The 27757-nt window shown below is 36.4% G+C and overlaps 5 protein-coding genes across 5 annotated transcripts in view; 2 read left to right on the top strand and 3 right to left on the bottom strand.

Annotated features, from left to right (window-relative positions):
- Positions 1-119, top strand: part of LOC111438233 (beta-galactosidase 7-like) — a 19426-nt gene extending 19307 nt beyond the window's left edge. The window contains exon 9 of the mRNA XM_023076200.1: positions 1-119. The gene's annotated coding sequence lies outside the window, so the exon portion shown is untranslated.
- LOC111438247 lies at positions 79-1128 on the bottom strand. The gene is made up of 2 exons (XM_023076201.1): positions 499-1128; positions 79-407 (listed from the first exon to the last, which is right to left on the bottom strand). The coding sequence occupies exons 1-2, from the start codon at positions 1059-1061 to the stop codon at positions 248-250; spliced, it is 723 nt and encodes a 240-aa protein (XP_022931969.1). The 5' UTR covers positions 1062-1128; the 3' UTR covers positions 79-247.
- Positions 1129-4740: 3612 nt separating this feature from the next.
- Positions 4741-5690, bottom strand: LOC111434026 (ethylene-responsive transcription factor ERF017-like). Its single transcript, XM_023071325.1, has one exon. The coding sequence runs from the start codon at positions 5606-5608 to the stop codon at positions 5003-5005; it is 606 nt and encodes a 201-aa protein (XP_022927093.1). The 5' UTR covers positions 5609-5690; the 3' UTR covers positions 4741-5002.
- Positions 5691-11174: 5484 nt separating this feature from the next.
- Positions 11175-21806, top strand: LOC111439238 (3-oxoacyl-[acyl-carrier-protein] synthase II, chloroplastic-like). The gene is made up of 14 exons (XM_023077019.1): positions 11175-11865; positions 12929-13134; positions 13215-13418; positions 13718-13828; positions 14075-14170; positions 14972-15017; positions 15107-15186; positions 15522-15590; positions 15852-15936; positions 20388-20542; positions 20624-20704; positions 20947-21006; positions 21102-21264; positions 21484-21806. Exons 1-13 carry the CDS (start codon positions 11475-11477, stop codon positions 21216-21218), a joined length of 1701 nt encoding a protein of 566 aa, XP_022932787.1. The 5' UTR covers positions 11175-11474; the 3' UTR covers positions 21219-21264; positions 21484-21806.
- Positions 21807-24300: 2494 nt separating this feature from the next.
- Positions 24301-26850, bottom strand: LOC111434193 (probable flavin-containing monooxygenase 1). The gene is made up of 4 exons (XM_023071571.1): positions 26419-26850; positions 25925-26344; positions 24755-25104; positions 24301-24649 (listed from the first exon to the last, which is right to left on the bottom strand). The coding sequence occupies exons 1-4, from the start codon at positions 26848-26850 to the stop codon at positions 24301-24303; spliced, it is 1551 nt and encodes a 516-aa protein (XP_022927339.1).
- Between the last annotated feature and the right edge of the window lie 907 nt (positions 26851-27757).

The following is a 27757-nucleotide window of genomic DNA, read 5'->3' on the forward strand; positions in this document are numbered from 1 at the left end:
TTTTTTTTTTTTTTTTTTAGGATTTGTTAGGGAGATTTTAGTTTGGTTTTATGTTCTTGTTTTTTATCGTACAGAATCTTTGATCTTCTAATAAAATCAGCTTCTCAGATTTGATATTACGAACAAAATTCTCTGTTTCTCTGTTTAATTGTTATACAAGAATCAGCCAAACTAGTAGCCGTGTTCTAGGTTTTCTATGTACTCTGCCATGGCGGTTTCCGCCTTGTTCTTCCTCTGCTTCATTTACCTAAATCGCAAGAATCCCAGTCGAGAAAATTCCTCTGTTATACGGCGAATTTGGCAGAGACTCCGCCGGTGATCTCGCTTCCGACCGACACCGTTCCTTGATCTCATCCTTCATTATTTGACTCGACCGGCACTCCTGGCTACAGAACGCCGATTCCCCTCTGCAAAATTCGTCATAACCCATCAGAATTTCGATCCGACAATCAATCAAGTTTAGAAAAATAGGTTTTGGGTTTTTTTTTTTGTAATTACCTGTACATGTATATGTCTTTTCCCTCTAGATTTTTCCCACACGAGTGGCAAGATCGGAGGAAATCGGGGGTCCGACGCGGCGGAGGTTGATCGACGGGTTTCAACGACGGAGGGGGTTTCCGGCAACACCCACCAGCGACTAGACCGCCGTTGTAGTAGACGCGTGTGGATGATTCAACAGGTCCACGTGTTGTGACGTAAGTGTAATTCTCATCTTCCACGTTGTCGAGTTCGTCGTCTTCCTCCGGTGAGAACGATCCACCGACTAATCCGATAGGGATCGGAACAGGGCGGCGGGGGGAGGTCAATTTAGGGCTGAAGACGGCGTGTTTGACTAAAATTTCAGATCCACGGACGGCGGATGTGGAAGTGTCGAGGGCGGCGACGATGCCGAGTCCGACGCCGGCAGTGTAATTTTTGAGATTGGGTCTGGGAGAAGGGGAGAGGTCGAAAGGGGAAGTGGGGCTGCTGGGAGCGCCGGCGTCGAGGAAGGAGGGTCGGCAGCGGGAGACTAGGAGCTCCGACAGCCTTCCGATGACCGGACGTTGCCCTTTGGCCAACATGATTGAGAGGGAGAGAAATGGAAAGCTGAAGCAGAGAGTGGAGAGATGAAGGGGAAATGGGGATTGTACTTATAAAACTGGAAGACATCAAATAAAGTTAAAATGGAAAAAAAAATTATAATAAAAAATAATAATAAAAAGGAAATTAATAATTGCATCAAAGGTTGCTTTTTTGACATAAAATAAGGGAGTGGGTGAGCTGCCCCTGGTTTTGGTTTTACAATTATTTGGTTTTTTTTTTCTTTTTTCTTTTTAATCATTAGTTTCCCGTGTTTTGTTCTCCTCTCCGACGAAGATCCACCTCACATACAGGCCAACCGTAGCTGAGCTGGCACATAGTGTAACGATCCAGATCCACCGTCTGCAGATATTGTCTTCTTTGGGCTTCCCCTCAAGGCTTTAAAAGCGTCTACTAGGGGAAGGTTTACACACTCTCATAAATGGTGGTTTGTTCTCCTCCCCCAACCACCCCCCTTCGGTTGTTCACACTCTTATTGTGATGTCCCACATTGGTTGGGGAGGAGAACAAACCACCATTTATAAGGGTATGGAAACCTTCTCCTAGTAGACGCATTTTAAAGCCTTGAAGGGAAGCTCGAAAGGGAAAGCCCAAAGAGGACAATATCTGCTATCGGTGGATCTGGATCGTTACACATAGCTTGGTGTCTAACTCTGATACCATTTATAAAAGGCATCCGTTAGCGAGAGGTTTCCACACCATTGTACATAATTTGGTGTCTAACTCTGATACTAATATGAGTCATAAGAATATGTTTTGTCTCACTCACATACATTCTATAAAAAAATTCCCTACAACATGGTCATGTTACTCCAGCTTTTAAGAGTGAAGACTATTGAATCTTTCCAACATATTTTGTCTTACTCTCGTTCATATTAGGAAAATTTACAGGTCACCAAACATAAAATTATCCATAAGAATAAACGGTGGATTTCCTACCAAAAAAAAACAAAGTGCATCTTGTTGGTATTAGCAGTAACTTTCAATTCTTTTAATATTTTCTTAATCATCATATCCTTAGGATCACTCTCACATGCACAACTTACAATTTTACACCTCTGTATCAGTGTAGACCGACTACAAACTATATCTTCTTTAAAATGGTTTATTTAACCACGTCGAATCAGAAGAAGATAAGATAAATAAAGTTTGTTCGTTTATTTTATTGGAAATAATAGTCCCAAATCCAAATATTGTATTGGAAGATTGGGCACTTTGGGTTTGTTGTGATTTTTATTTTATTTTAAGAGCATATTTGATTTGGGAATATTTTATAGAATATTATGGTCTTGAAATTACATGTGCATTTCATAATAAACTAATAATTAATATTTTAAAATTAAAATAATTAGAAGTAAATAAAAATTACTTAAAATTTGAAGAATAAAAAATGGAAAAATCAAATTAATAATAAATAATAAAATAATAAAAAGTAGTTTTCAAGGTGGCAATTATTTTCATGATGTCATTGTCCAATGATTATGACTTCCTTTTATTTTAAAGGGTGGACCCACAATGAGATTCGGTTTGTTTTAACAGGATGTGCGACACGTGGCGCGAATCGGAGGTGTGAGTACAGGTGTTGTTCAATGGAGCGTCTGTAGTGGAACCGTCTCACATCGTCAAACCCGACGACAATAATGGAAGGCGATTACTCAGACCACTGTGAATGGGCTAAGCGACACATCGTCCAGAGCCCACTGCTATTAAAAGGGAGGCCCCATATTCTTCGGCATCGAAAACGACAGGTCGGAACTGGAGCCCTCCGGTTCCTAATTACCGTTGTGTCCTTATTCAATGGAAATTACGCTTCTACCCTTACTAATTTCCAAAATTCCATTATCCAACCCCCGCGTGACACCTCGCTACTTTCGTTTTCTCTACTTTAATCTTTATGACGATCTTGACCCTATTTGAATATGACGTTGAATGTGGTTTTGATTCATTCATGTACTCGTTTTTTATTTTATTTTAATAAAAGTAATTTATTAATAAGAAAATAATATTTCTTAATTAAATAAATCAATTAATTCCTCCACAATTTTATCATAAATTAAGAATTAGTGAGGTGTCTTAATCATGAAGAAATTAATTTAATTAATAAAATTGGGTGAAAGAGATACATAAATAGCTTTATAACCATTAAAAATAATTGAAGGAAATTAAAATAAATAAATAAAGTTTACCAATATCTTGGGAGAGAAAAAGATCTCATTGATGTATGCACAATTAGTCAAACCTTTTTATTCATTTTTTATATAATATTATTCTCTTAATTAAAAAATCACAATAAATTATGCAAATTACAAATATACCCTTGGACTTTCAAATTAGTTGCACAATGGTTGAGTTGGATTAGGTAAATTGGTCAATTATTCGAAGGTTTATAAACTTGTTTAATCGGTAGCGTGGTCGTTAGTCTCTATTTTCAATCTAAACTTTCTTTTTTAAAATGATGTCTCTCCACCAAACAAACTTGCACTCGAACGCTTAAATGTGTTGAGTATTGAAAGTTGTTGATGGTGGTGAAGCAGTAGAAAGCATCATCCATCACGATGCAAACCAATAGTATCGTTGGTTCGTACTCACCTCAACAACATCACGTTTTATTGTGTTGTTGGCCATGACCATCACCAATCCATTATTTATCATTCGAATCAACCAACATTTGTAGAGTCCCCGACCGTGACCATCACTAGTCCATTGCCAGCTAAATTTTAATGATATTTTTTAATAAAATATTAAATTTAATGATATTTTTATTAATTTAGCCGATGATTAACCCATAAACTTGGGCCTGTAGCACCGACCAATTGAGTTTTGGATCGGCCCATTAAGCCCTCGGCCCAACATCCTTTAATTGGGTCAATTAGTTTTTTAAACATTTTTTAAAAAATTATTATTTGAAAAGTGATTTAAAGAATCACTATAAAATCACTTTATTTTAATTTAATATTAGAATCACTTTTAAGGCATAGGATAACAAAGAATATTTGTGATTATAAAATCACTTTTTTTTTTTTTTTAATTGTAACCAAAAAATATAAATTTTTATTAAAACTATTTTTCTACAAAAGTTTTATGAAAAGTAATTATTTTTTAAAATTATAAAAAATGCAATAGAAATAAACCAATTAAAAATATGATGTACTCGAGAGGAATGGATCAACAAAACTATCTTTCCATATAGATCTTCATGACGTGAGCTAAGAATTTTTTTCGTTTAGATCTGCCCCAAATACTCTATCGTTGTCGGTTTTTCGTTTTAGTCATTATATAGTGAAAAAACTCGCTCTGTTTTAGACGAGAAATTCTAATGATTCATTTATAGGTACAACAAGTTTGCCCAGGTTTTATGAACAGAAAGACGATATGGTATAAGATCGCCTTCAAAATCTCCACTATCAAACAACACTATCCCCTTGGATTTACGGGGCCTTAATAGATCATCAACGGTGACCCATCATGCGTTCATTTCCAAACGATCTCTATACACACAGGTTATAGCAACGTTGATCATGTCTATAATTCAAGACCCTTAAGTTGGTATAGAACCTCAAACCTTCCCCAGGTGGCATCTTTTGATCTGCACGGCTCACTACAGGGGCAATAAAAAGTGTCGAACGGTTCTTAAACTTTTAATTTTACGTACCAATCACATTTTTTTACCAATAATTCAAATCCTTTTTACTAAAAAGAACATAATTTTTTTTTTTTACAAACAATAATTACCATTTACCACTACAATTGTTTACACATTTGGAACAATGTGGATAGAAGAATCAATGGCCGAGCTAAAAAATGTTGGGTCCATCAATCTTCCGACAAGAAACATCTGGAAAGCTACTAAATTTTAAGAGGTCGGAGCCGCCAAAAACCCAAAGTTCTGAAACTAAAAACCCTCAGAACTCTGTTTTGTTCTTCAGAAATTCCACAGAAACGAATCCTGATGAGTGGTCATGGCGTCAAAATTCTCATCTCCATAATCAAAACAAGGAGCTGTAGAAGAATTGAATATTTCATCTAGAAACGGGTTATACTCGGGCAGAAAAGACCCGAATTCCGACCCGTAATTCTCCGGTCCCAATCCCATGTTGGCGTGAAAATCCAAAAACGACGATATTTCATCACACTCTGTTACGGCGGTTGTTAATTCCGAAGCTACCGACGGCGACGGCGAATCGACGATGGGTTGGGAATATTCCGTTGAGGGAGATGGGTCGGAGTTGGCGAATTGGGCGGCGACGGTTTGAATCTCCGCTCGGGAAAGCAGAGTAGCACCGGGAATATCCGGTGGGTTATTAGGGAAATTGAAGCGAGCGGAGCTGCCACGTAGACAAAAAAGGGCGGCGTCGAAAGCACGCGCCGCCTTTTCGGCGGAATCATAGGAGCCTAACCAGATCCGTTCGCGGCTATTGGGGAGACGAATTTCAGAGACGAATTTGCCCCATTTCCGGCGGCGGACGCCTTTGTAGCGGGAATCCGTGTTGTGGGCGGCGGATTTGTGAGGGGAGGAGGGCTTGGCCATATAAGAAGGTGGTGGGTGTGTGCGTGTGTGGCGGCGGCGGCGGCGGTGGGGAATGGTGGCGGAATTGTGTGAGGTATGAGTGAGGATATTGCGGCTGAATGGAGTGGTATAAATATGGGGAAGAAAGAGGGAGGAAATGTGCGGACTTGGACTGAAGGGGGAGGCGCGTTGAAGGGAAACCAGCAGACCGCGTGGGCGTGGGTACACCTTTCAAGACGGATGACGCGGGTTCAGCGGATCAGCTTTGGGGTTTGGCCGTTCGTGATTCTGATTTTACACGTGCTTTAAATCATCTCTCCCGTACCGTGCCAATCGAGTTAACTATCTAATTAACTCATGTCCGTTTAATTTATAGGGTCGGGATCCTTAAACGACTGGGATTGGAGTGAAAATTTCTCGTTTCAATGAAAATTTGAATAAGGCGTGTAAAGATGGGAACGGAAATAAATGGAGAATTTCACGTCCTCACCTTGTCCCGTAGACATCTCTATTTTAAAAAGATATTGTCTGTTAGACGAACACAACTCTTCGCAAATACGATGACATTGTCCACTTTGAGCATAAGCTGTTTATGGCTTTGCTTTTAGCTTCTTCAAAAAGCCTCACACCAATGGAGAGTATATTCGTTGATTATCAATACATGATCATTCTCTAAATTAGTCAATGTAGAACTTTCATCATCGAACATCGTCTTAGTTTGGAAAGCTTGGGCAACGGTTTGAGCGCTCGCTTCGAGTAGGTCAATAATTAAAATCGAGTTTTAAATACAAATAAATATATAAATATTTTGAAAGTTTAATAATAAAAAATTATTTTTTTAAAGTAAATATATTGTGTGTATTAGAATCATATTATATAATTGAAATTTTTTTTATTAACATGTAGAAGCCAAGTGTATATTAGCTCACGTGTTGGATTTAAAATGAATTTTAAAAGAAAAGAAAAAGAAAAAGAAAAGAATGTTCAATGGACATAAAATAATAAAAGGCACGTGCTTTAAATAAAAGTTGGTATGGGTATATTGGTCATAATTAAATTTCAACCAAGAATTTTCTCTGTTTTTTTTTCTTCCAAAGTTTGTATTTAAATCTTTTATTTAAAGTTTTTTTTTTTTACTAATTTAATTTTTTTAGATAAATTAGAATATTTAATTTTTTTGGTCAATGGATGAATTTTGGTCAAGAAAAGAATCTTAGAGATTTGAAGACAAAACATGAGAAAGAAGAGGTCAAAGTCCATTGTGACCGACCCAGATTGACTAACCTAAATGACGATGTTTGGCTAACCCACGTAGGTCTCGACTAAAGCTTAGTAGTTATTCTGTATATGGCTTGGTCCAGTTCATATTATTTAAGATGAAGTCGATTTGACGATCTAAATTAAGAGTTATGGTTAGTTCATAAAAGATGCATGAGAAACCAATAGTAAAAAATATTGAAAGTCATTTAGAACAAGATTGAGTAACAATGGAACCTTTGTTCAGCACGTCTCCATAACTTACAAGCCCATTTTGAATAAAAATATAAATAAAAAAAATTCTAAAAATCATGTTAAACAGTGGTTAATAAGCACACAGTCACGGACCATAGGAAAAATAGACTCGAATGAGCCGGCACTTCCGGCATCCGGTTTTTGTACTAGGGAACACGTGGACAATTTTTTTGAATAAAAAATTATAATAGCCACGTGTTTTATATGTATTTATTATTATTTTTTTATTTTTTAAAATAGGTCAACGTCTCAAGTGAGCTGAAAAGTAAATTTGTCACTGGTCGATTTTGGAGGCTTCAAATTTCGAACAGTAATTAAAAAGACAAGACGAAAGTAAATAAAATAAAAGATAAAAAAACAGGTAAAATTTAAATTAAATCACACCAAACTAACACGGTAATTAAAACACAAATCAAAATATAGTGATAAACAGACGAACTGATATATCAGAACCATCACTGATGTGACTGTACAGCTCTCGAACGAACGACTGGTTTGGTTCAAGTGTGCTCAAGAATGCCCCAAGAATAGGGACCACACCTCCTAGAAATGGCTAGGAACCCTTTTGATCATTGATAAATGGGCTTTTCTTTAAATAGAAAAGCCCACTAAGCTGAAGATTTGTTCTAAACGCTCCTCCATGGGCTCACGAGTTCGACTCTGACTCAATGAATTTCTAAACGTATTAAAAATAGAATTGAAAGTTTAAAAATTTATTAAATATAAAAAGTAAATTTAAATGTTTGACTTTTTTTTTATAAATATTTAAAATTAGTTTGTTAAATAAAAAAGATACTGGTCTATTTCAACTAGACAATTATCAACGAAAGAAATAACTATGCACTGTGTTTTAAATAACTTGACATGATTCAAATCGGACGATTAATCGCGTCTAAAAATTTGATAGAACTGGAAAATACACCAAATAATTTAATGAATCAAATTTTTATATGCTGATAGATTACGTAAAATATATCTCCACCGTCCATACAAAATACTCGAGCCCGAGCTTTATTAGAAACATTTATGAACATAGAATTAGGTCATAAAAAAGGAACCACAACCATGTAAAATGATAGCAAGGACTTAGGTAAATAGGCGAGCGAAAGCCACGGCCGGTGGGAGTTGGTGGACCGACGGGCCCACCCAATTGGATAGGAAATGCTTGGCCAATAATCAAAATAAGATAAATATAATACTATAAAATTATTATTTTTTAAAATATTTTTAGAAAAATAAAAAATTTGAAAATAATCTATAAAGGGTGTGTGTGTATATATATACCCCAAATTTAACTAAAAACAAGCGAGATAAGAGTGTTTTGTGAACCCGAACATATCTCGACAAAAGTATATAGCATCAATCAGGAAGTCTGATGTTCGAAATTTCTACCACAAATAATATTAATTAAACACGAGAGAAATAAGGTGTGATGTCCCACATTGGTTGGGGAGGAGAACAAATCACCATTTAGAAGGGTGTGGAAACCTTCCCCTAGCAGACGTGTTTTAAAGCCTTGAGGGGAAGCCCGAAAGGGAAATCTCAAAGACGACAATATCTGCTAGTGGTGGATCTGGGCCGTTACCAATGGTATCAGAGCCAGTCAACGGACGATGTGCCGGCCTTCTCGCTGTTCCCCGAAGGGGGGTAGACACGAGGCGGTGTGCCAGTAAGGACGCTGGGCCCTAAAGGGGGGTGGATTTGGGGGCGATCCCACGTCGATTGGATAAAGGAACGAGTGCCAGCGAGGACGCTAGGCCCCGAAGGGGGGTGGATTGTGATGTCCCACATTGGTTGGGGAGGAGAACAAATCACATTTTATAAGAGTGTGGAAACCTTCCCCTATTAGACACGGTTTGAAGTCTTAAGGGGAAGTCCAAAAGGGAAAGCTCTGCTAGCGGTGGATCTGGGCCCTTACATAAGGGGCTTTTGCGCCTACGTGAACATCTTTCACATCTTCGTAACCTGAAATGGCAAATGGCTAGGGAGAGGAAAGGTTCCTTTTTTTAGGGTACCCCTGGGAACAGATCCAGTGGAGACGGGGTGGGGCCTGTAGCTCAGAGGATTAGAGCACGTGGCTACGAACCATGGTGTCAAGGGTTCGAATCCCTCCTCGCCCACAACCGGCCAAAAAGGCTACGTCTTCTGTTTACGCGCTACTAAGCCGGCACCGAGCTTCAATTAGGAAGTACAAGATTCGAATTCTTCACCACAAATAATGTTAATTAAAAACGAGAGAGTTTAGGGTAAAAATTCGTTAGTGTTGGATTAAAAGTTGATGTCGTGATGACCTAAAATAACGTGACGATAGCTTTTGAAGCATTTATAAAAGATAAAGAGTATTAGGAATGTACAAATAATTTAACTATAAAACATTAATTTAAGGTTTTTTCAGTTCATAATGTTATTACATTTTTAGTAAAATTGAGATTTAAATAGAATTAAAACTAATTAAGGGCAAATATTAAATTTCACAAAATTAAGAACTGAATTGAGAATTAACCAATAGATTAAGGACCAGTTTTTTTAGATTACTAGGGTACAAAATATAATTATAATTATTTAAATTAACCGAGTATAAGACTTATTTTTCCAATAACTATAATTAATTAATTATACTTGTAATTAATTTGGATGATTTAATTCATTATTAACTATCATAATTATAAAATATTTTTGAAATATTATTTATTCACTTTCATTATTAACATGTCATGTTGTTTAATTACCTAAATTAATTCAACGACATTTATTAAAAATATTATTAATTTTTTTTATTAATTAAATTAACTAAGATATGAGAACTGATGTGATTTTATAACAAAACACTACCAAATTCAATTAGCTAATCAATTATTAATATGACTTAAGCACGATTAAATTTTGCTTAATTATTAATCAGCACCATTTAATAATAAATTTTGATAATGTTTTACATTAATAATGGTCCTGGTAATAAAAACTATATTAAATAAAAATAAAATAAAATAAAAATTATATTATATTTATTTAGTTGATACAATTTGATTTTAATAATTCTCATAGTTTGTATCGATAATTAACCTTCCAATAATTTTTAAAAATTAGGGTTATTTTAACTAAAAATTACACTACCATATAATCAATATATTTTAATCAATTAGAAATATAAAAGAAGTGTTTTACAATTTTTCTTCCAAATTCATTTGATTTATAATAAATAACCTTCTATTTCTGTTCACATTACTTGCTATGTAAAGATATTAATAAATAAATAAATAAATAACTAAGACAACGTGTAACGGCCCATATCCACCGCCAACAGATATTATCTTATTTGGGCCCTTATCCACCGCTAGCAGATATTGTTTTTGTTTTGGGTTTTCCCTTAAGGCTTTAAAATGCGTCTGCTAGGAGAAGGTTTCCACGCCCTTATAAATGGTGGGAGATCCTCTTTGGGCTTTCCCAATTAAGACAACGTGTCACCGCCAGATATTATCCTCTTTGGGCTTTCCCTCGAGGCTTTAAAACGCGTCTGCTAGGGGTAAAACGCGTCTGTTAGGGGAAGGAGGTTTCCACACCCTTGTAAATGGTGGTTTGTTCTCCTTCCAACCAACCAAAATGGGTAGGCTAAGGAAAGGTTTCACACCCTTATAAAGGGTGATTTGTTTTCCTCCCCAACCAAAACGCATCCGCTAGGGGAGGGGTTTCACACCCTTATAAATGGTAGTTTGTTCTCCTCTCCAACCAATGTGGGACATCACACAACACGACACCCATATTAACGTAGGTTGGTCTCATGTTTTTTATATTTTTAATACTATTTCAAAAATTATTATTATTATATATATATATATACGTGATATATTAAATAATAAATTATATATATATATATATATCTAAAAACGCCTGAAATGTGACAAAATTTGAAAAAAGCTCCGCTCCACCACGTGGCCAGCATTTTAATTTCATTGGATTATCTCTGTTTTTATTTTCTTTCTAAATAATAAAAATAAATTAATAAAAAAAAAAAAAAAATGAAAAGAAATGAAAAATATTTCTGGTCACAGATCTTCATAATTTTGTGTAGCGCATCTTCTTCCTGTTGATTTCATTTGTTTAGAGAGAGAAAGAGCGAAGCGGAAGAGAGAGAAGGGGAGAGAGATTGCAGAGAAGAGCACCTGTCGTTCTCTTCCTCAGACGACTCAGATTGCTGGAAGCCGATACTTGGCGTCTTCTTCTCATCACTTTCAACGCTATCTGAGGCAACCACGAAGAAATCAAATGCAACCTTCAATCAATCTCTTACTCACTGCGCCACCACTTCTGTAATTATCTCTTCTTCTTCTTCTTCTGCTGCTGCTGCTGCTGCTTCTTCTTCTTCTTCAATCCTTCCATGGCTGCTTTTGCTGTTGCATCTCCTCTTTGTACTTGGCTTGTAGCCGCTTGCATGTCCGCTAGTTGCTTCAAGGACCATTCCTTCAATGCCCCCATCCGTCATTCTTCCAAGAGATCGACATCCACCTCTAAGAGGAAGACGCTGTCCAAATGTTGCAGTTTTAGCTCTCAATTCAATGCTGGATTGATTTCTTCCTTCCGTGGATTCAATATTCATGACCTCATGAACTCCTGCCTCGCTTTCGAGCCTTGCGATGACTACTGTCACAGTGGCTTTTCTCTTTCTTCTTTCTCCTCCTTAGGTAACAATGGCTTCTCCTCACTTTTTGGACCTAAGACTCTCCCCGCCAACCGCCGGCATAGGCGTGCGAATCGGGCTTTGCGTTCAGGTGATTGAGTTTTTCTATTATCATTCGCGGGTTTTTGTTTCGATCTTTTTTTTCACCTGTTCTGTGGCGTTTCATTGATGGTTTATGGAATTTGTATCTTCTTTGTCTACTGATTCGAATCTGCTTGTTTGGCTTGCTGCTTCCGGCTTTTCGCTATACTTGACTAGAACCTTCAGTTTTTGTTTTCATAATTTTACTGCCGATTTCTCAAAAGAACTGTTAAAGGAGGGGATAATAAGATTAATTTAGGAATTTCTTGGGAAGAATCTGGTGTTCCTTGAGTTCTTTATATCTGTTTGGCTCTCGATTCAGATTCATCTCTATTTTCTGCCTTTCAACCTCATCGGTAGAACGGGTTTTATTGAATTAAGTTGCATTTATGTGTTTCCACCGCTGCTGAATCCATTTATTACGTTGCAAGGTTGTAGCCTTTGTTATTTGTCTCTGACCCAACTCATCATTCTCACATCAATTCTTTTTTTGTTTTTTGTTTTTTTTTTTGAGTCACACGAAGTGTTGTCTTTTGCAGCGTTTCATTTTCCTCACTGTCATGCAATGCCATCTTTCTCCCTACCCCTTACAATCCTTGTTTCTGTCAAATCTCTTGTCTTTAATTGGCTTACAGCATTCTGGTTTGCACTCCCAAACCTGACTTCGATATAATTAAGTTGCCTCAATCATGTCTCAAACCCAAAACCTATATTCTCTTGGGTTGTGTGACCAGTATACATATTCTCTGTCCTCAACATAAATAGTTTTGTCAAGCTCATCTTGGTCATTACCTCATTCTGGACTTTATTACCTCATTCTGGAGTTTGTATATCTATCACCAATGTACTGAAGCTTGTTGTTTCTTGGTCCTGCAATTATGAGGTTTCAATGGTCCTAAAAAGTTGGTATAAGTTCTGTTTATAATTTGAATTTGTTTTTCCTGTAGGATTCTGACTTCATTGGACCTGAAAAACTTTATTTAGTAGAAACAGGGATGTGTGGAATATTCTGTGAAAAAAATGAAATGAACACTGAACCCCAATATTGTATTGTCATTTTATTTAAATCCCAGGTGAGACTGTCGCCATAGCTGTTCAGCCAGCTGAAGATGTGAGAACCAAAAAGAAACACCATACAAAACAAAGAAGAGTAGTTGTCACTGGAATGGGTGTGGTGACGCCTTTGGGGCATGATCTTGACGTCTTCTACAACAATTTGCTTGAGGGTGTCAGTGGAATTAGTGAGATAGAGGCATTTGATTGTTCCCAATTCCCCACGGTTAATATACATCCCTCGAACAAATTCTGAAACCATTGTTGTTCATTTGTTGGTCTGAATTCTGATTCTTCTCTTTTCAGAGAATTGCTGGCGAGATTAAGACTTTCTCCACTGATGGATGGGTCGCACCAAAGTTCTCTAGGAGAATGGATAAATTTATGCTTTACGCGCTTACTGCTGGCAAAAAAGCCCTGGAGGATGGTGGAATTACAAAAGAGCTTATGGAAGAGTTGGATAAAACTAAATGTGGAGTACTGATTGGTTCAGCAATGGGAGGCATGAAGGTAATCCCTAATCTTTGCTTGAAGCCAGGGGAGTGATTTGGAGGGAAATATGTAACCAAGCTGTAATTTTACCTATGGTCTTTATGTTGGAAAAATATTACTTGTTATAAAACTGTGACCTGTAAGTTTTGGTATCTTAATCCTTCTATAGATTTTTATTGAAATATCCTACAGGATAGCTAAGGACTTCACTCATATGGGACAGAAAAAAAAAACAGCTTTACTTTTTTTGGTGTTAATTTAATTCATCGTTATTATTGTTGTTATCAGAACTTCTTCCAATTAACACATTTGAATAGGTCTTTAATGATGCAATTGAAGCACTGCGAATTTCATACAAGAAGATGAATCCTTTCTGTGTTCCATTTGCTACGACAAATATGGGTTCTGCCATGCTAGCTATGGATCTGGTCAGTTGATCCTTTTTATGGACACAGTACAAAAAAAAAAAAAAAAAAAAAAAAAAAAAAAAAAAAAAAAAAAAAAAAAAAAAAAAAAAAAAAAAAAAAAAAAAAAAAAAAAAAAAAAAAAAAAAAAAAAAAAAAAAAAAAAAAAAAAAAAAAAAAAAAAAAAAAAAAAAAAAAAAAAAACTATTAAGGTACTGGAGCTATTGATTTCTTTGACATTGTTGTGAAATAATTATTCTGAAAATGTAGGGATGGATGGGCCCAAACTATTCAATTTCTACTGCTTGTGCGACGAGCAACTTTTGTATACTAAATGCAGCTAATCACATAATTAGAGGCGAAGCTGTAAGTCATACCTTGCTCAGAAACTAAAGAGTGTATTGATGTAGTTTCCTCCTTTTCTCTTTCTCTGGGTACAACTTACTTGACTACTAGTATGTTGCCATAGTTCCAATATCCTACCAAGGCAAGTAAAATTACTTTTCATTGTGCATCTTTTTTTTTTTTTTTTTTTGTGAAGTTTGACTAGTATGTTTGAACATTTCAAAAACATTTGAAAGTGCCTCGGAGGAAGCAAGTTAATAGGCTCCGAAGAGAAACTTCTACAGAATATTTTGGAAAATATGGGGATTACAAAGTACTGGGCACTCAAGAGGCTTCGAAACTCTACTAGATTCTAAAGTAGACACTCTAGTCCCACAAATTCACAGCATATCCTTTTCCTGTCTTCCCTCCCTTTCTCTAGCTACACACTAGAAACCTCTTGTTTGTTTTTCCCTAACTGTCTCTACGTATAGACTTTTAGCCCTTAGTCAGCACATAAGTAAAGCAAATAAGTGGTTTAACATCTATAAGCAAACGAGTACTTCAGTGTTTTCTTCTCCCAGAAGTGCTAGCGAAAAGTGTTTCATATTAGTACTAAACGAATCCTATGTTTTCTTGACATCAATTCTCAAATCAACTGAAGTATTCCATGTGCTTTACCTTATTCTTGTTTCATGTAAGAATAATATTCGGATAAATATACTTTTTTATGGAGTTTAATTGGAGGCACCAGCTTAGTTTATTTTTAAAAAAAGTAATATAGAAAAGTAGCAATTTAAATGTTAAAATTGTTACTATATAGTTTCTGATTTTTATGTGCAGGATGTAATGCTCTGCGGAGGTTCAGATTCAGCAATCATACCCATTGGTATTTCTTCTATTTATTATGTTAATAAAATTTTAGTTCTTTCTGCTTGAAATATTTGGAGTGAATCTGTTTTCTTTTACTGTTTCTAGGTTTGGGAGGTTTTGTTGCTTGCAATACGCTTTCACAAAGGAACAGTGATCCTACCAAAGCTTCACGGCCTTGGGATATTGTAACGTCAGCTTCATTTTTTGTTTACTTTACTGAATGTGCAAATTTTAGTTTTTCAGTACACAAAAACTGTGGTCATGAATAAATAAACGCATCATCCTTGAAGACGGAATGTCTTAAACCTGGGTGTTCTTATCTAAAAAACTTAAATCTTGCAAAGCGGTGGATAAATCATTACAGGATTCTTTTACAAAATAAATAAATAATAATAATAATAACAATAACAATAATTTCTGGATTCAATTTTTCTTGATAGGAAAATATAATAATTTCTGTTTGTTGTTGTGGTGTACCTTGCTATTCCGATTTTGATGCTTAACATTTTTTTTTATATAGAATCGTGACGGATTTGTTATGGGGGAGGGAGCTGGAGTTTTGCTTCTAGAAGAATTAGAACACGCTAAGGTATGGTTAGTGTATTTATTTTTAACTACCATTTCAAGTGTTTTTTTTCTCCTTAGCCACTAGTCCTATAAAGAGCAACATCTCCTGTTACGGTGGATCATCCTTTTGCCCAAGGCTTTGCCGCATTTCTCATCTTTGCCCCATATTATATTTTCCAACGTTATCTTTTTCATAATGTTTCATAATCTTGCTGAACTGTATGCATCTATTTGTTGTAAAATATCTTAGATAATTTGCTATTTCCTGATTTCATAATGGCAGCAACGAGGTGCCCAAATCTATGCAGAATTTCTTGGTGGAAGTTTCACTTGTGATGCTTATCACGTGATCGAACCACACCCTGATGGTAATCCTCTATCATTAACCGAGTAATTAATTGACTATCATTACTATTTTAAATTATGGAATAGCACCATGTTAAAGGATCTTGATTATTTTTCCTGATTGGTACACTTTCCTATGATATGGCAGGAGATGCGAGGTATTCTTTAATAATGAGCTAATGTTTAAATCAATTATTTCATGGCTTTAATTTTAAAGTAGATTACTTATCTCCATTATTGATTAAAATCAATATGAATTCAAAATCATAAATATTTACACTATTAAAATATTATAAGCATGGGGATATATATACATAGTTATCAGAGAAGAATAAGCATTTTTCTACTAGAATATTTAAATCTTTACTTCAGTAGCAAAGAGAAACAAAAATATGTTTAAAAGATATATCTTCTTTCCTTCTAACATAATGACTACGGTGACCTTTGAGTCATTGGTTATATTGGATACAGTGTATAATATTTAAACTAAATTTTGGTTTTGTAAGAAATTCCTGTACCACATTTCCTCAGAGTTATCAGATTATTTATTTTATTATTGGACTAGAGAGTTACTTTAGAGTAATTGTGTCATTTTTACTTCTCGCAAAGGATTTTCTGTTATTCCTCTCGAACTCGAAGCTGAACCTGTGTTTGGGAGGGTATATATAAAATAGTTGCAGAGACTGCTCACAGGTCTTGGAAAGTTTTTATTCTTTTATAAATTGATTGAATTTAAAGTTCAGTCCTGAACTTCCATGTTTGACTGTAAACTTAAAAAAAATGTTTGGTTCATGAATTTTCAATTTTTTGTCTAATAGATCTTAAAATGCCTAGTAATTTCATACACTTTTGATTTTATCTGATAAGTCGTGGGATTTTCAGTTTTGTATCTAATAGTTCCTTGACCTATTAAATACTTCTTAAAATTCACAAATGTATTGGACACAAAATCAAAAGTACAATGTCCTATCAAACAATTTTATGTCTTGTAGATTCCTCAATGTTAATAAGTGTTAAATATGTTGGGTACCTATTGGATTCAAAATTAAAAGTTCAGTGACCTATGTGAAAAGTTCAAGAACGGATTTCAAAGGATGCTTAGGCATCCTTGATTCTCTGGCATCTCATTGCTCTTAAAATCATGAGTTTTGGATAAATAAATTAATAAATGTTTTTAATTGTAATTTCATGATTAGATTTTCAAATTCTATTCTTCTACAAAAATAATATCATGAGAATGCTATGCCAACATGAGCATAGGTTAAATCCCCACTCCTACATGTCATAAATATTGTCGAAAATATTACTGGAATGATCCAAGTATTTTTCAATATAAGACATTATACAACTTAATGTCAATACTGATGTTACTCTTCATTGTTTAATCTTTCAACTGTTTAGTTTTTAATCAAGTCACCGATTCCTTTTCTCCTCTCCCAGAGGTCCCTCAGATTTTACATTTAAAAATCAGAAATATGTACTGTTCGAAGGTCATAAAGGTTTTGTAATGCATGCGTCCTGTATTTTGCAGTATAAGGTTTTACATGAAATAGGAATGATATAGATCTTTCCAACACCGTTTCTCAACTGATGGATAATACAATCTTCTTTATATTACATAGTTGTGATTGTTATGGTGAATGTGTTCTTCCCGAAGGAACTACTGAGTTTAGAAATGTGCAGAATTGTAACAAACTACTTCTAGTGGAACTAGTTGTGGTTCAATAGAGTTTGTAAGTCACTAAATTGTTCTTTTAAGCTCACTTGCCAATTTCCTGAGATCAAATATCGAGATAATTTTGAAAAGCACAAGCCTTTCTCGAGCTATTAAGACTGAGTAAAGAGAGAAGTCTTAGGGTCTTGTCATTGTTGAGTGGCTAGAGATCGGGAATTGAGGGTGAGTGAGAATGCAAGGTGGTCCAGTGAGCAATAGAGAATATGACTATTCTACTGCCTTATTTGAGCCAAGAGTCGTGGATCTTTTTGCCCACCAATCTTCCATCAGAGTAGAAGCATTTTGCAATCCTGGGGTTCAACAAGATGTGGAACTTGTGATTGAGGCAAAATGTGATGGTTGTTCTAAGGCTGTTGATGTCATTGGTCTGGGCAAGTGATCTGTGCTAGGCAGCCAAGGAGGCAAGGGTCAAGGCAGTAGAAGAGAGGTAGGTATGAAGGTGGAAGTAACAAGAGGAGGAGGTGGTGGAAGAGAAAGATGTGGTGGTGGTGGCATTGACCGATGTAGTCACATAGAGGTGAGCACGGGAGTTACATGGTGTTGGCAGTGGTGGTGCTTGCTTTAAGTGCAGGGAGAACAGGGCATATAGCCAAGGATAGCTACCTGCAAGATGGTGCAGATAGGTTGCTTGCGATGGTGGAAATTGCTACAGTTCAGTAGTGTGGACACCTTGAGGTTCTAAAGATTAGCTGTTTATCTTGCAAATTAGTGACTAGCATTTTTCTTTTCTTTGTTTTTTTTTTTTTTTTGCTTCTTGGGGTGTCTTCATCAGTTTCTGTCTCTCCTGGTCTCAGTTTTGATCTACTGGGTCTGTAAGATGATCTTTAATAGGATTGGTTGGCTTCCTCTATGGATATCTCTGTATTTTCTCTTCCTTGCTTTGGGCATAAATGTTTGAAAGGGATATTTTTATCAGGAATCCTTATAAAGAGATTATTAAACCCTCCTTGTACTCGCTGTCTCTTAATTCTTGAAACCAGAATTTTGTATAAAATGCTGGATTTGGATGGGAGAAGGGGGGAGGGTCTAAGTTAGGGAAACTTCCGAAGTTGAGCAGGAAGGTGAAGAGATAGAGGAGCTGTCTAGTACATTTCTATGTGTCCTTTTCTGGTTATTTGTTTTCTTCTTAATGATAATTCCACCATGATATCAAAGTGGTGTTGGAGCTGGATCACTAGAGAACGGTAGCTAATAAGAAATTGGGAAGTCTATTTGAGGCTTTGTCATTATGGAGAAGATTATAGGTGTATAAAATGTGTTATAGGCAGGGTTGAGTCAAACGAGGGAGGAGATCCAACAATTCATGGAGACGAACTCAGGGAGAGTGATGGAGAAAGTTGGAGGGATTAGGAGGACATCATAGTTGATTAGTAACATTGTATAGAAGTGGAGGAAAAAGAGTGTGATGGAAGCTACATCATCGATTCTTTAGGAGGGAAGAAAGAAATAGAAGGAACTAAAAGGTTTGATAGAGAACCACTTTGTTGAATGTTTGGAAATGTCCATCTTCAGTGGGGAAAATCCAGACAGGTGGTTGTTCAGGGTAGAAAAATGATTCGCCGTTAGCAAGTTGACAGAGAGGGAAAGCAGTAGTGGTATGGAAGGATGAGTAGGTTGGTCCATTGGTGTTTGCGCTTAACGCTAGTATTAAAAGCCCGTGATCTTATATAGCCAAGCTGAAGGATTTCGTCTTTAGTAATTCAACTCATGTGGTGAACGGCAGTTGAGGATTTTGGAAGGCATCTTTGCTGGTCAATTCCTAAGACTCTGATCAGCTCACGTCTAATGATAGAGTTTGTTGGAATTTTAACTTCGGGAATGCTAGACAAAAGGAAGAACGTGTGATTTTGCAGTGAGCCGTGTTGGACGTTATCGTTAACCGAAATATTTCAAAATTTCAAAGTGTATACCTGTTTGCCAAGGGAATTACTATTTGAAACCTGCAGTTCAGAATTGGATTCTTTTTTTTTTGATTTATCCAGATGATGTCATATAGTGGAGAGGTATTTTCTTCACTTTCCAATTACCGTTAGTGCCTGGATTTTGACCTCGTAACGAGCCCTCCTTGTGGATCACTTCTAGAATTTCACACCTTATTTTGTCCCTCTGATTTCTCATCTCCTCAATGAAGCCGTTTGAATTTTCTAAGGTATTGGACCATTGGAGATCATTCAGCCCCTTCCATTCCTCTCCTGTACTTCCTCCCATTCTTGTCCTTGGCACAGTGAAGGCAGCTTCCAATGTTCCCCAAAAATTTGTACTATTTTTACCTAGAGTTGTACTCTTCAATTGTAGTACATCTGACTGACGTCTTTACTTGTTCTGATGTAATTTTGTTTGGCATAAAAAACAGGTTTCATTCTTTCCCTAATGATCTCAACTTCAGATCATTCGTAGATGTTTCTTATCTAGACGTGGGTGGAGTTAATCGAGTCTTTACTTCTCTTTATGTTAGGTTTCCTTTGCTTGTGGAACTAGAACTCCATTTTAACACACTGCATTTATACTGTTGCTGCCATCTCAAATATTTTCTTTGGAGAAAACCAACCACCGTCTTACAAAACCATGATTTGAATAATGTCTTCTTGAATATGTATCAATTTCTGTGTGATGTAACATCTTTACAGATAGTTCGGAATCAATGCCATGAGTATATCGCCATAATTTTTTCAACTAAAGGCTACATCACAGATTCACTGGCTAAAGCTTGTATTATGCTCAATATGTCATCTTAAACAGGGGCCGGTATTTTTCTCTGCATTGAGAAGGCATTAGCTCAGTCTGGAGTATCCAAGGAAGATGTGAATTACGTAAATGCACATGCAGCATCTTCACCAGGTGAAGACATTAAAGAATATCAAGCTCTCGTACATTGTTTTGACAAGAACCGTGAGGTAATTAACCATGCAATTACAGTTTTTACTTCTGTCTAACGTAAAGGTGACCGCATGCTCGACATATCAATGATTTTGCAGTTAAGAGTGAACTCCACAAAGTCTATGGTTGGTCACCTACTAGGGGCGGCAGGTGCTGTTGAGGCTGTTGCCACCATACAGGTGAGATTTATCAAACGTGATAATTAAAATTGAATGATGGAAACTTCTCAAATTTAGTTTCTTCATGTGCCAGATTATCCATATCATGAACAAGGCTGTTGAAAATTTCATTCATGATATGCATTCCCGATTTTTATATATGATGTTACCTCGGCACGAGTAATAAATATGTTGTGTCAATTACATTTTTCACTTCACCAATCATGGTGACGTTGCTGATGTGAGATTACTTCATGGTACAGGCCATAAGAACAGGATGGATCCATCCAAATATTAACTTAGAAAACCCAGATGTGGGCGTGGTATGTTGCTTGTTCAGATCAATCTATTACACGATTATGGAAAATGATCGAACTCTTTTGGTCCTTACATACTCCATGGCAACAAATTACTACAGGACACAAATGTACTCGTGGGCCCAAAGAAAGAAAGATTGGAAATCAAGGTCGCACTGTCCAACTCCTTTGGGTTTGGCGGCCATAATTCGTCCATCCTATTTGCCCCGTACAAATGAAACATGAAAAACTGAAACGGGAGTTGTTCAGCTTAATGCTTACAAGGTACTTCAGTTTTTTTTCTCTCATACTAGTTATCTCGACAAATCTCGACAAAGTATGCGCTAGCTGGTCTGGACACTCGTGTATATAGAAGAAAATATCGTGATAGACAGTGTTCAAACTTGACAGATTCAATATGACACTTAAACAAGTTCAAAATTCTTCCTTTTTTTCCCGCCTTACTCGAAGTTCGTATACTGTCTAAACTCTGTTATTTTGCAGTTGCTGACTGTTGTGGGTTATTCACCGTGGTCCAATGATTGTTCCGCAAGACATACAGCAACACAAATTGGTTGGCCGTCCAATCACTTGTGATCGAGCAGAACTTAGGCCAAAGATCGCCTGGTAAACATTATAACATTTTCTGAACAGTTGTGTAGTACTATGTTGATTTTGAGGAATTTAGTAGCTTCTACAGCGTTGATAAACAAGCCGTTTTGCTCTGCTATATTTTCCATGGAGATACACTTTAATTGTCCTAATCATATGCATTATATAACATTTTGGAGGCTAAATGATTTTGATTTATTTGCCTCCGTTTTGAAGGAGAGCTTAATCTCCTGATTGGAACTAAAATGTTACGAAAAAGATCAAGCAAATATCACAAGACCTTCTGATTGGAACTATGGCGCCGATGACCTTAGCCGAGCCTTGCCGATGGTTTTGCAAAAGCCGGGTTTCAGTCCAACCAAGAACCGAGCCATTCGGTTTTTTTTTTTTTTTTTTTTTTTTTTAAATTAGACCGAACCAATGTTCAATTTAGTGAAAAGTATTTTTTCTAAACCTGTCCCCTATCACCGCCGCCACCAAGCTCAAGGAGCGCCCAATTGCACGTCCCCGTCGACTTCCTTAAACCCATCGAGACATGTGTCTTCGTTGGTCAAGGCGGCACTGACCCACGTTGGGCATTGCCCATCTGCAGCCATAACCACTGTCGGTTGCTGCCGTAGAGATGTCGGAGGATGCATAGAGTGTTGCTGAGCTCCTCTAAGGAGTCCCCAATCTTCTCCACACAGTCGTCCACCACCGTGCTTTGTCGCCTTGGGCAAGGTCATGTGTTTGAGAGATAGTTGTCTATATACTACTAATAAGGGATGTGTGACTTTGATCTCACTAGTAAATAGAAAGTTGAATCTACATTTAGATCTTACTTGAATCGACGATCTATCCTCCCAAGGAGAAGTTTAGTTTCAAACCATGGTTTAAATAGGAGGAGTTTGCCTTGCTAACATGCCTTGAATGGTGCACGCTTCAAGGTTAGGTTTAATGAGTAGAACTATCTACATAGCTATCTAGGCACAACAATGCAATTATCAAGGATGTACTTTACCACTGAACTAATTAATAGCCCGATGTGTAGACCTCTCATTGTGCTAAAAGCAAGATAATCTCATCCCTCTCATGAGAGGAGCACGAACACGAGAAGAGCCAACTTATTCCTACCTAGAATAATAAACTCATGAGCTAACTTCCATCTCCAAGTTTAATTTAGATGTAGCTCATTTCTTTCTTAGTACTAATGTTGGGACTTATATCCTTAAGCTTGATAAATATTATTATTCAATAATTATTTTAGTATTTGTATTTGCAAACTTATAACATCCATGATTTTATCTTGTTAATATTATTGATAAAATTCATTTTATAATTGTTATAAATTATTTGATTCGTATCATGTATAAAATAATATATATATATATATATATATATTGCCATTAGGCTCACAGTTTTAAAACATGTCTACTAGGAAGGGACAGACGAGGATCTCTTAAAAACAATAAAAATTTTATTGAAAAAAAGACCCAAAACAAGGTGTAGAACATACATTTAGCGTATGTATGTGTGTGTGTGAATGTTTGCTGAATCCACCACACCTAAATGGTGTGAAAGTTATCTTATTTATAATCAAATAAATTACAAGAATATGGAAATAGTAATAAATGGAAATAACAATAAATGGAAAGATACCTATAGTAATAAGGCAAATGTTAGATATTTGCCTTATAATAAAATATCAAATATAATATATATGGTAAACTATAATTTATTACTAAATATCCTTAACACCCCACCGCAAGCTAAGCGTCGGATTTAAACGAACGTGAAGCTTGAATCTGAAAAATTCAAAGAGGTTGAGAAACACTTTTCGTGAAGATGTTAACAACCTGGTTCAGAGGAGGCGTAGAGAAACACTTTCTTGGCCATCGAAAACTGCAGAGAGGTCGCCGCTCAGCGGCGATGCTGCCTTGGCTTCGGTGAGAATATGTCTAACCCCAAGAAGTAGCAGGGGAAACCTAGAGCAAGGGACAAAGACAATGTTGAAGCCGGAAGAGTCGCCACATTGGGGCGAAGGAGCCAATTTTGGCGAGAAGGGCGGCGGCAACTTGGTTGGCGAAGATGCCAGTGCGGCGCCCAGATTCCAAAGGTAAATCTCTGCAGAAGGTCGATGGGCTTATTGAGATTCTGTATATTTTCAAAAAGGAATGCTGATGAAGATCCTAAGATTAGGGTTTTTGTGAAGGATGAAGGATGAAGGATGAAGGATGAAGGGAAAATTGGGAAGAAAATGAAAGAGGCTATGTTTGGAAAAGGTGAGGTTGTATGTACAGAGTATGGTGAAGGATGATTTGGAGGTCAAAAGGGTGGAGCCGAAGAATAATCAATCGGCCCTGCATGTGGCAGCCATGACGACTGCCCCTGCGGCGTCAAAGCCAACAGTGGTGGTGGAGAAGAACAGTAGAAGATTTCAAAAGCCATTGAAAAGAAAGAATCCGGGTTGCTAAACCAAAATGGCTCTGATACCATGTGAATGTTTGCTGAATCCACCACACCTAAATGGTGTGAAAGTTATCTTATTTATAATCAAATAAATTACAAGGATATGGAAATAGTAATAAATGGAAATAACAATAAATGGAAAGATACCTATAGTAATAAGGCAAATGTTAGATATTTGCCTTATAATAAAATATCAAATATAATATATATGGTAAACTATAATTTATTACTAAATATCCTTAACAGTGTGTATAAGATAGGTCAATTGGTGTTGGTGGCGTTGTAGTCTTGACTGCCATAAGCAGAGAAAGCTTCAGAGAACCAAGTGTTCTTCCTCCATGGGTTCCAACCCATCTCCTCACAGATCTGATCACTGTGATTGATGCTGTAAGTTGAAATGCAATGCCTTTTATAGAACCTTGTCGTCCTCTTCATCACCTCCATTTCTTTCTTTATTTCCTCCACCATTTTGCACGTCTCCGGCAGCTTGAACTTCTCGTCCACCAGTCGGGCCAGCCATATGCTCCGTAGCTCCGACGTGTGCAAGTTCGCCACGCTCTCCAAATACCCCACAAACGCCATGTTCGGTATCATTGGATTGATCGTGCCCCTGCCCATGCAAATATAAATTCATAATTAATTTTCTCCACTATATATATATATATATATATATATATATATATATATTTGTTGGGTCAACTCGACCGCAACTCACCGATACAAGGGCATCATGCCGGAAGGATACTGAAGAAAGGTGCGAAAGGGCATAGGAAAAACGTCGGTGAGCTTTTTCTTCCCGTCGAAGCCGGTGGCCATAATGACGACGTCGAACTCCGACCGGGAGCCATCGTCGAACTCAATGCCGCCGTTCCAAAACCACCACTTGGAGGCTCGTTTTATGATGATTTTGCCGTCGTCGGCCTCCCGGAAAAAGTTTTCCGGCATGATAGCCATCTGGCAGGAGGCGTAGTCCTCAATAAATGGATGATCCGGCTTCAACCCATACTTTTTTAGAGGGAATTTCCACGTCAGATATGATTCTATGAATTTTGAAACTGTATGCCTCTGTCCATAAAAAATATAAAAAATGTAAAAAATAAAAATAAAAATAAAACATTTTTGTCTCAATACAATCGTATATATTATTTAATTTCATAATTATTTTTATTATTTATTTTCTAACTAAAAGGAAAATTTTCAAAATATATTTTGAAAATAAATAAATAAATATTTTACTAACGCTCTTATTTTTATTAAACACAAAAATTTGTATAAATGACATAACATCTCAAACTAGTTCAATCCACTTCAATTATGAACTCAAATATAACTGGTTTAGGTAAAAAAAATGTCTCATCCCGACACAACACAATCCATGAACACAAAAAAAGAGAAGTAAAATTCTCAATTCGAATATAACTAAATTAGGTAAAAAAAGATGCCTACCTCGAATATTATTGGGTTAGGTCAAGAGGATGTCTCATCTCGACCCAACACGATCCCCACAAACACAAGAAGAAAGAGAGGAATAAAATTACCAATTCGAATATAACTGGGTCAGGTCGAAAAATGTCTCATTCCGACACAACACCATTCATGAATGAAATAGAGGAGTAAAATTACCAACTTAAATATAACTGAGTTAGGTGAAAAAGACGCCTCATCCCAACACAACACAATCCCCACGAACACAATAAAGAAAGAGAGGAGTAAAATTCCCGACTCGAATATTAACTGGGTTAGGTCAAAAAAACGTCTCATCCCAACACAACACAATCCCCACGAACACATAAATGGGTTAGGTCAAAAAGACGTCTCATCCCGACCCAACACAATCCACGAACACAGAAAGAAAGAAAGAAAGAAAGACACAAGTAAATTTTACCATGGGAGACAAGAAGAGGCACATAAGAGACTTGAGGAAGCTCTGGTTGGGTCTTTCATGGAGGAACTGAGAAGACCTTGTGGAGAAGAACATGAAGAATGGCAAACCCCAAACCCAATAATGGGGCACCGTCCAATGCAACCCTCTCACCACCATCGTGCATGCCTTCCCTTCTTCACCTTCATTAGCCTCCGCACATTCCACAGCCAAATCAATGGCTGACTTCTTGTACCCAATCACTGCAACCCTCTTACCCTTAACCACCTCACCTGCCTCTCCCTTCCCAAGCTTGCAATAATCCAGTGAATGCATCACCTTCCCGGCGAATACCTCCGGCCCCTTCCCGCTCGGAAACTCCGGCACCATCGGCACGTCCCCGTACTTCCCCATGCACATCACCACCATCTCCACCTCGTATAACTGCACCCCACCCCATTTAAATATTTGTCTATAATAAAAGATTATATAGTAAACTGTAATTCAGTTAAACTAACCTGAATTGTATTAGACAGAGTATCGAGAACTGAGATTTCCCATACGGGATGACCTGGGAGCATCGGTCCAAATTCGTCGGGGTTTCCATTGAGGGTGTCGCTGCCGATGAATCGAATAGCGACGACTTTGGAATTGAATCGAATGAAACGGAGGAGATCGAAATGACGAACGTAAGAATTCAAGTACTCGAGAATCTCGAGATGGGTAGGGAAATTGATGTTGTCCCTATCCGGCCAAGGAAAATCGGCGAATTCGTAATCGGAACGAAGCGATTGAAGCTTAGTTGAAGCGTAAGAACAGTGCTTCCAAACGCCGCCGATGCAATCAGACGACTCAAAAACGACTGGCCGATGGTGGGCCAGCTGCTTGGCGGCAGCGACGCCGCTAACTCCGGCGCCGACAATGGCGATTTTGGAGAGAATTGGAGACATTGAGGATTTGAAAGTTCGGTGTGAGTTGGGAAATGAAGAGGATGAAGAGTCGTTTATATAGGAAGTTGGTGGCACGTGACATTGGAGTTATGCACGTGAATATTAGAATAATAATAAATAAATAATCATTATTTTTATGAAAAACCTTGAAGTTTGATTATTATAAGATTATAATCTTCAAAATATTTGAAGTCGTTGGTCTCCATTGAATTTCTTTGGATATTCGTGCTTTATATTTAATTAAAGGGAAAATAAAATAATTTAGGTAAAAAGTAAAAAAAAAAATTACTATGGTAATTAATTAAACTACGTCCAATTTTACAGTTTTATATACCATCATTTTCGTCCATTTAAACACAATTCAACTTATTAAAATATATATTATTTACTAAAAATGAAAAAAAAAATTACGTGGGTTGAATTTTAAAAAGAAGAAAACACACAATTTTTTTTTTATATTTAAAAAAAATTAAGAGAAAAGAAAATAAATATATAAAAATGAAGAAATAGATGCATGAACCTATGACAAAAATAAAATAATAAAAAAAAAAAAGACCAAAATTATATAAAAGTTAGAATAAAATGGCCTAATTGGTGGAAATAGGAAGCATTCTAGAAAACTAAAGGAAATAGCTAAGAATTTGAATTGAAACTTAACCCAAATTCCACTAAAACATTTGTTCCTCTATTTATTTATTTATTTATATATATATATATAGATATATGAATACGTACGTACACACATATATATATATATACATATACGCAAATACGAGCAAAAGCTTTAGAGGTAGAAGAACGTAATATTTTATAAATAATAAATATATTATAAGTTATTATATAATAACTTATATATATATATATATATATATATTAAAGGATTTTTTTTTTTTTTTTTTTTTTTTTT

This window comes from Cucurbita moschata, unplaced genomic scaffold (assembly GCF_002738365.1).
Source record: "Cucurbita moschata cultivar Rifu unplaced genomic scaffold, Cmos_1.0 Cmo_Scf00003, whole genome shotgun sequence".
NCBI classification, from domain to species: Eukaryota; Viridiplantae; Streptophyta; class Magnoliopsida; order Cucurbitales; family Cucurbitaceae; genus Cucurbita; species Cucurbita moschata.

Excerpts from the sequence above, each read along its gene's own strand:
- LOC111438247 (XM_023076201.1), bottom strand. The coding sequence starts at position 1,061 with ATGTTGGCCAAAGGGCAACGTCCGGTCATCGGAAGGCTGTCGGAGCTC. Across the intron at positions 408-498 it reads AAAGACATATACATGTACAG|AGGGGAATCGGCGTTCTGTA; the intron begins GTAATTACAAAA and ends CGAATTTTGCAG.
- LOC111434026 (XM_023071325.1), bottom strand. The coding sequence starts at position 5,608 with ATGGCCAAGCCCTCCTCCCCTCACAAATCCGCCGCCCACAACACGGAT.
- LOC111439238 (XM_023077019.1), top strand. The coding sequence starts at position 11,475 with ATGGCTGCTTTTGCTGTTGCATCTCCTCTTTGTACTTGGCTTGTAGCC. Across the intron at positions 13,829-14,074 it reads CCATGCTAGCTATGGATCTG|GGATGGATGGGCCCAAACTA; the intron begins GTCAGTTGATCC and ends CTGAAAATGTAG. Across the intron at positions 15,937-20,387 it reads GATCGAACCACACCCTGATG|GGGCCGGTATTTTTCTCTGC; the intron begins GTAATCCTCTAT and ends CATCTTAAACAG.
- LOC111434193 (XM_023071571.1), bottom strand. The coding sequence starts at position 26,850 with ATGTCTCCAATTCTCTCCAAAATCGCCATTGTCGGCGCCGGAGTTAGC. Across the intron at positions 25,105-25,924 it reads GCCTCTTCTTGTCTCCCATG|AGGCATACAGTTTCAAAATT; the intron begins GTAAAATTTACT and ends TTTTATGGACAG. Across the intron at positions 24,650-24,754 it reads GGCATGATGCCCTTGTATCG|GGGCACGATCAATCCAATGA; the intron begins GTGAGTTGCGGT and ends TTGCATGGGCAG.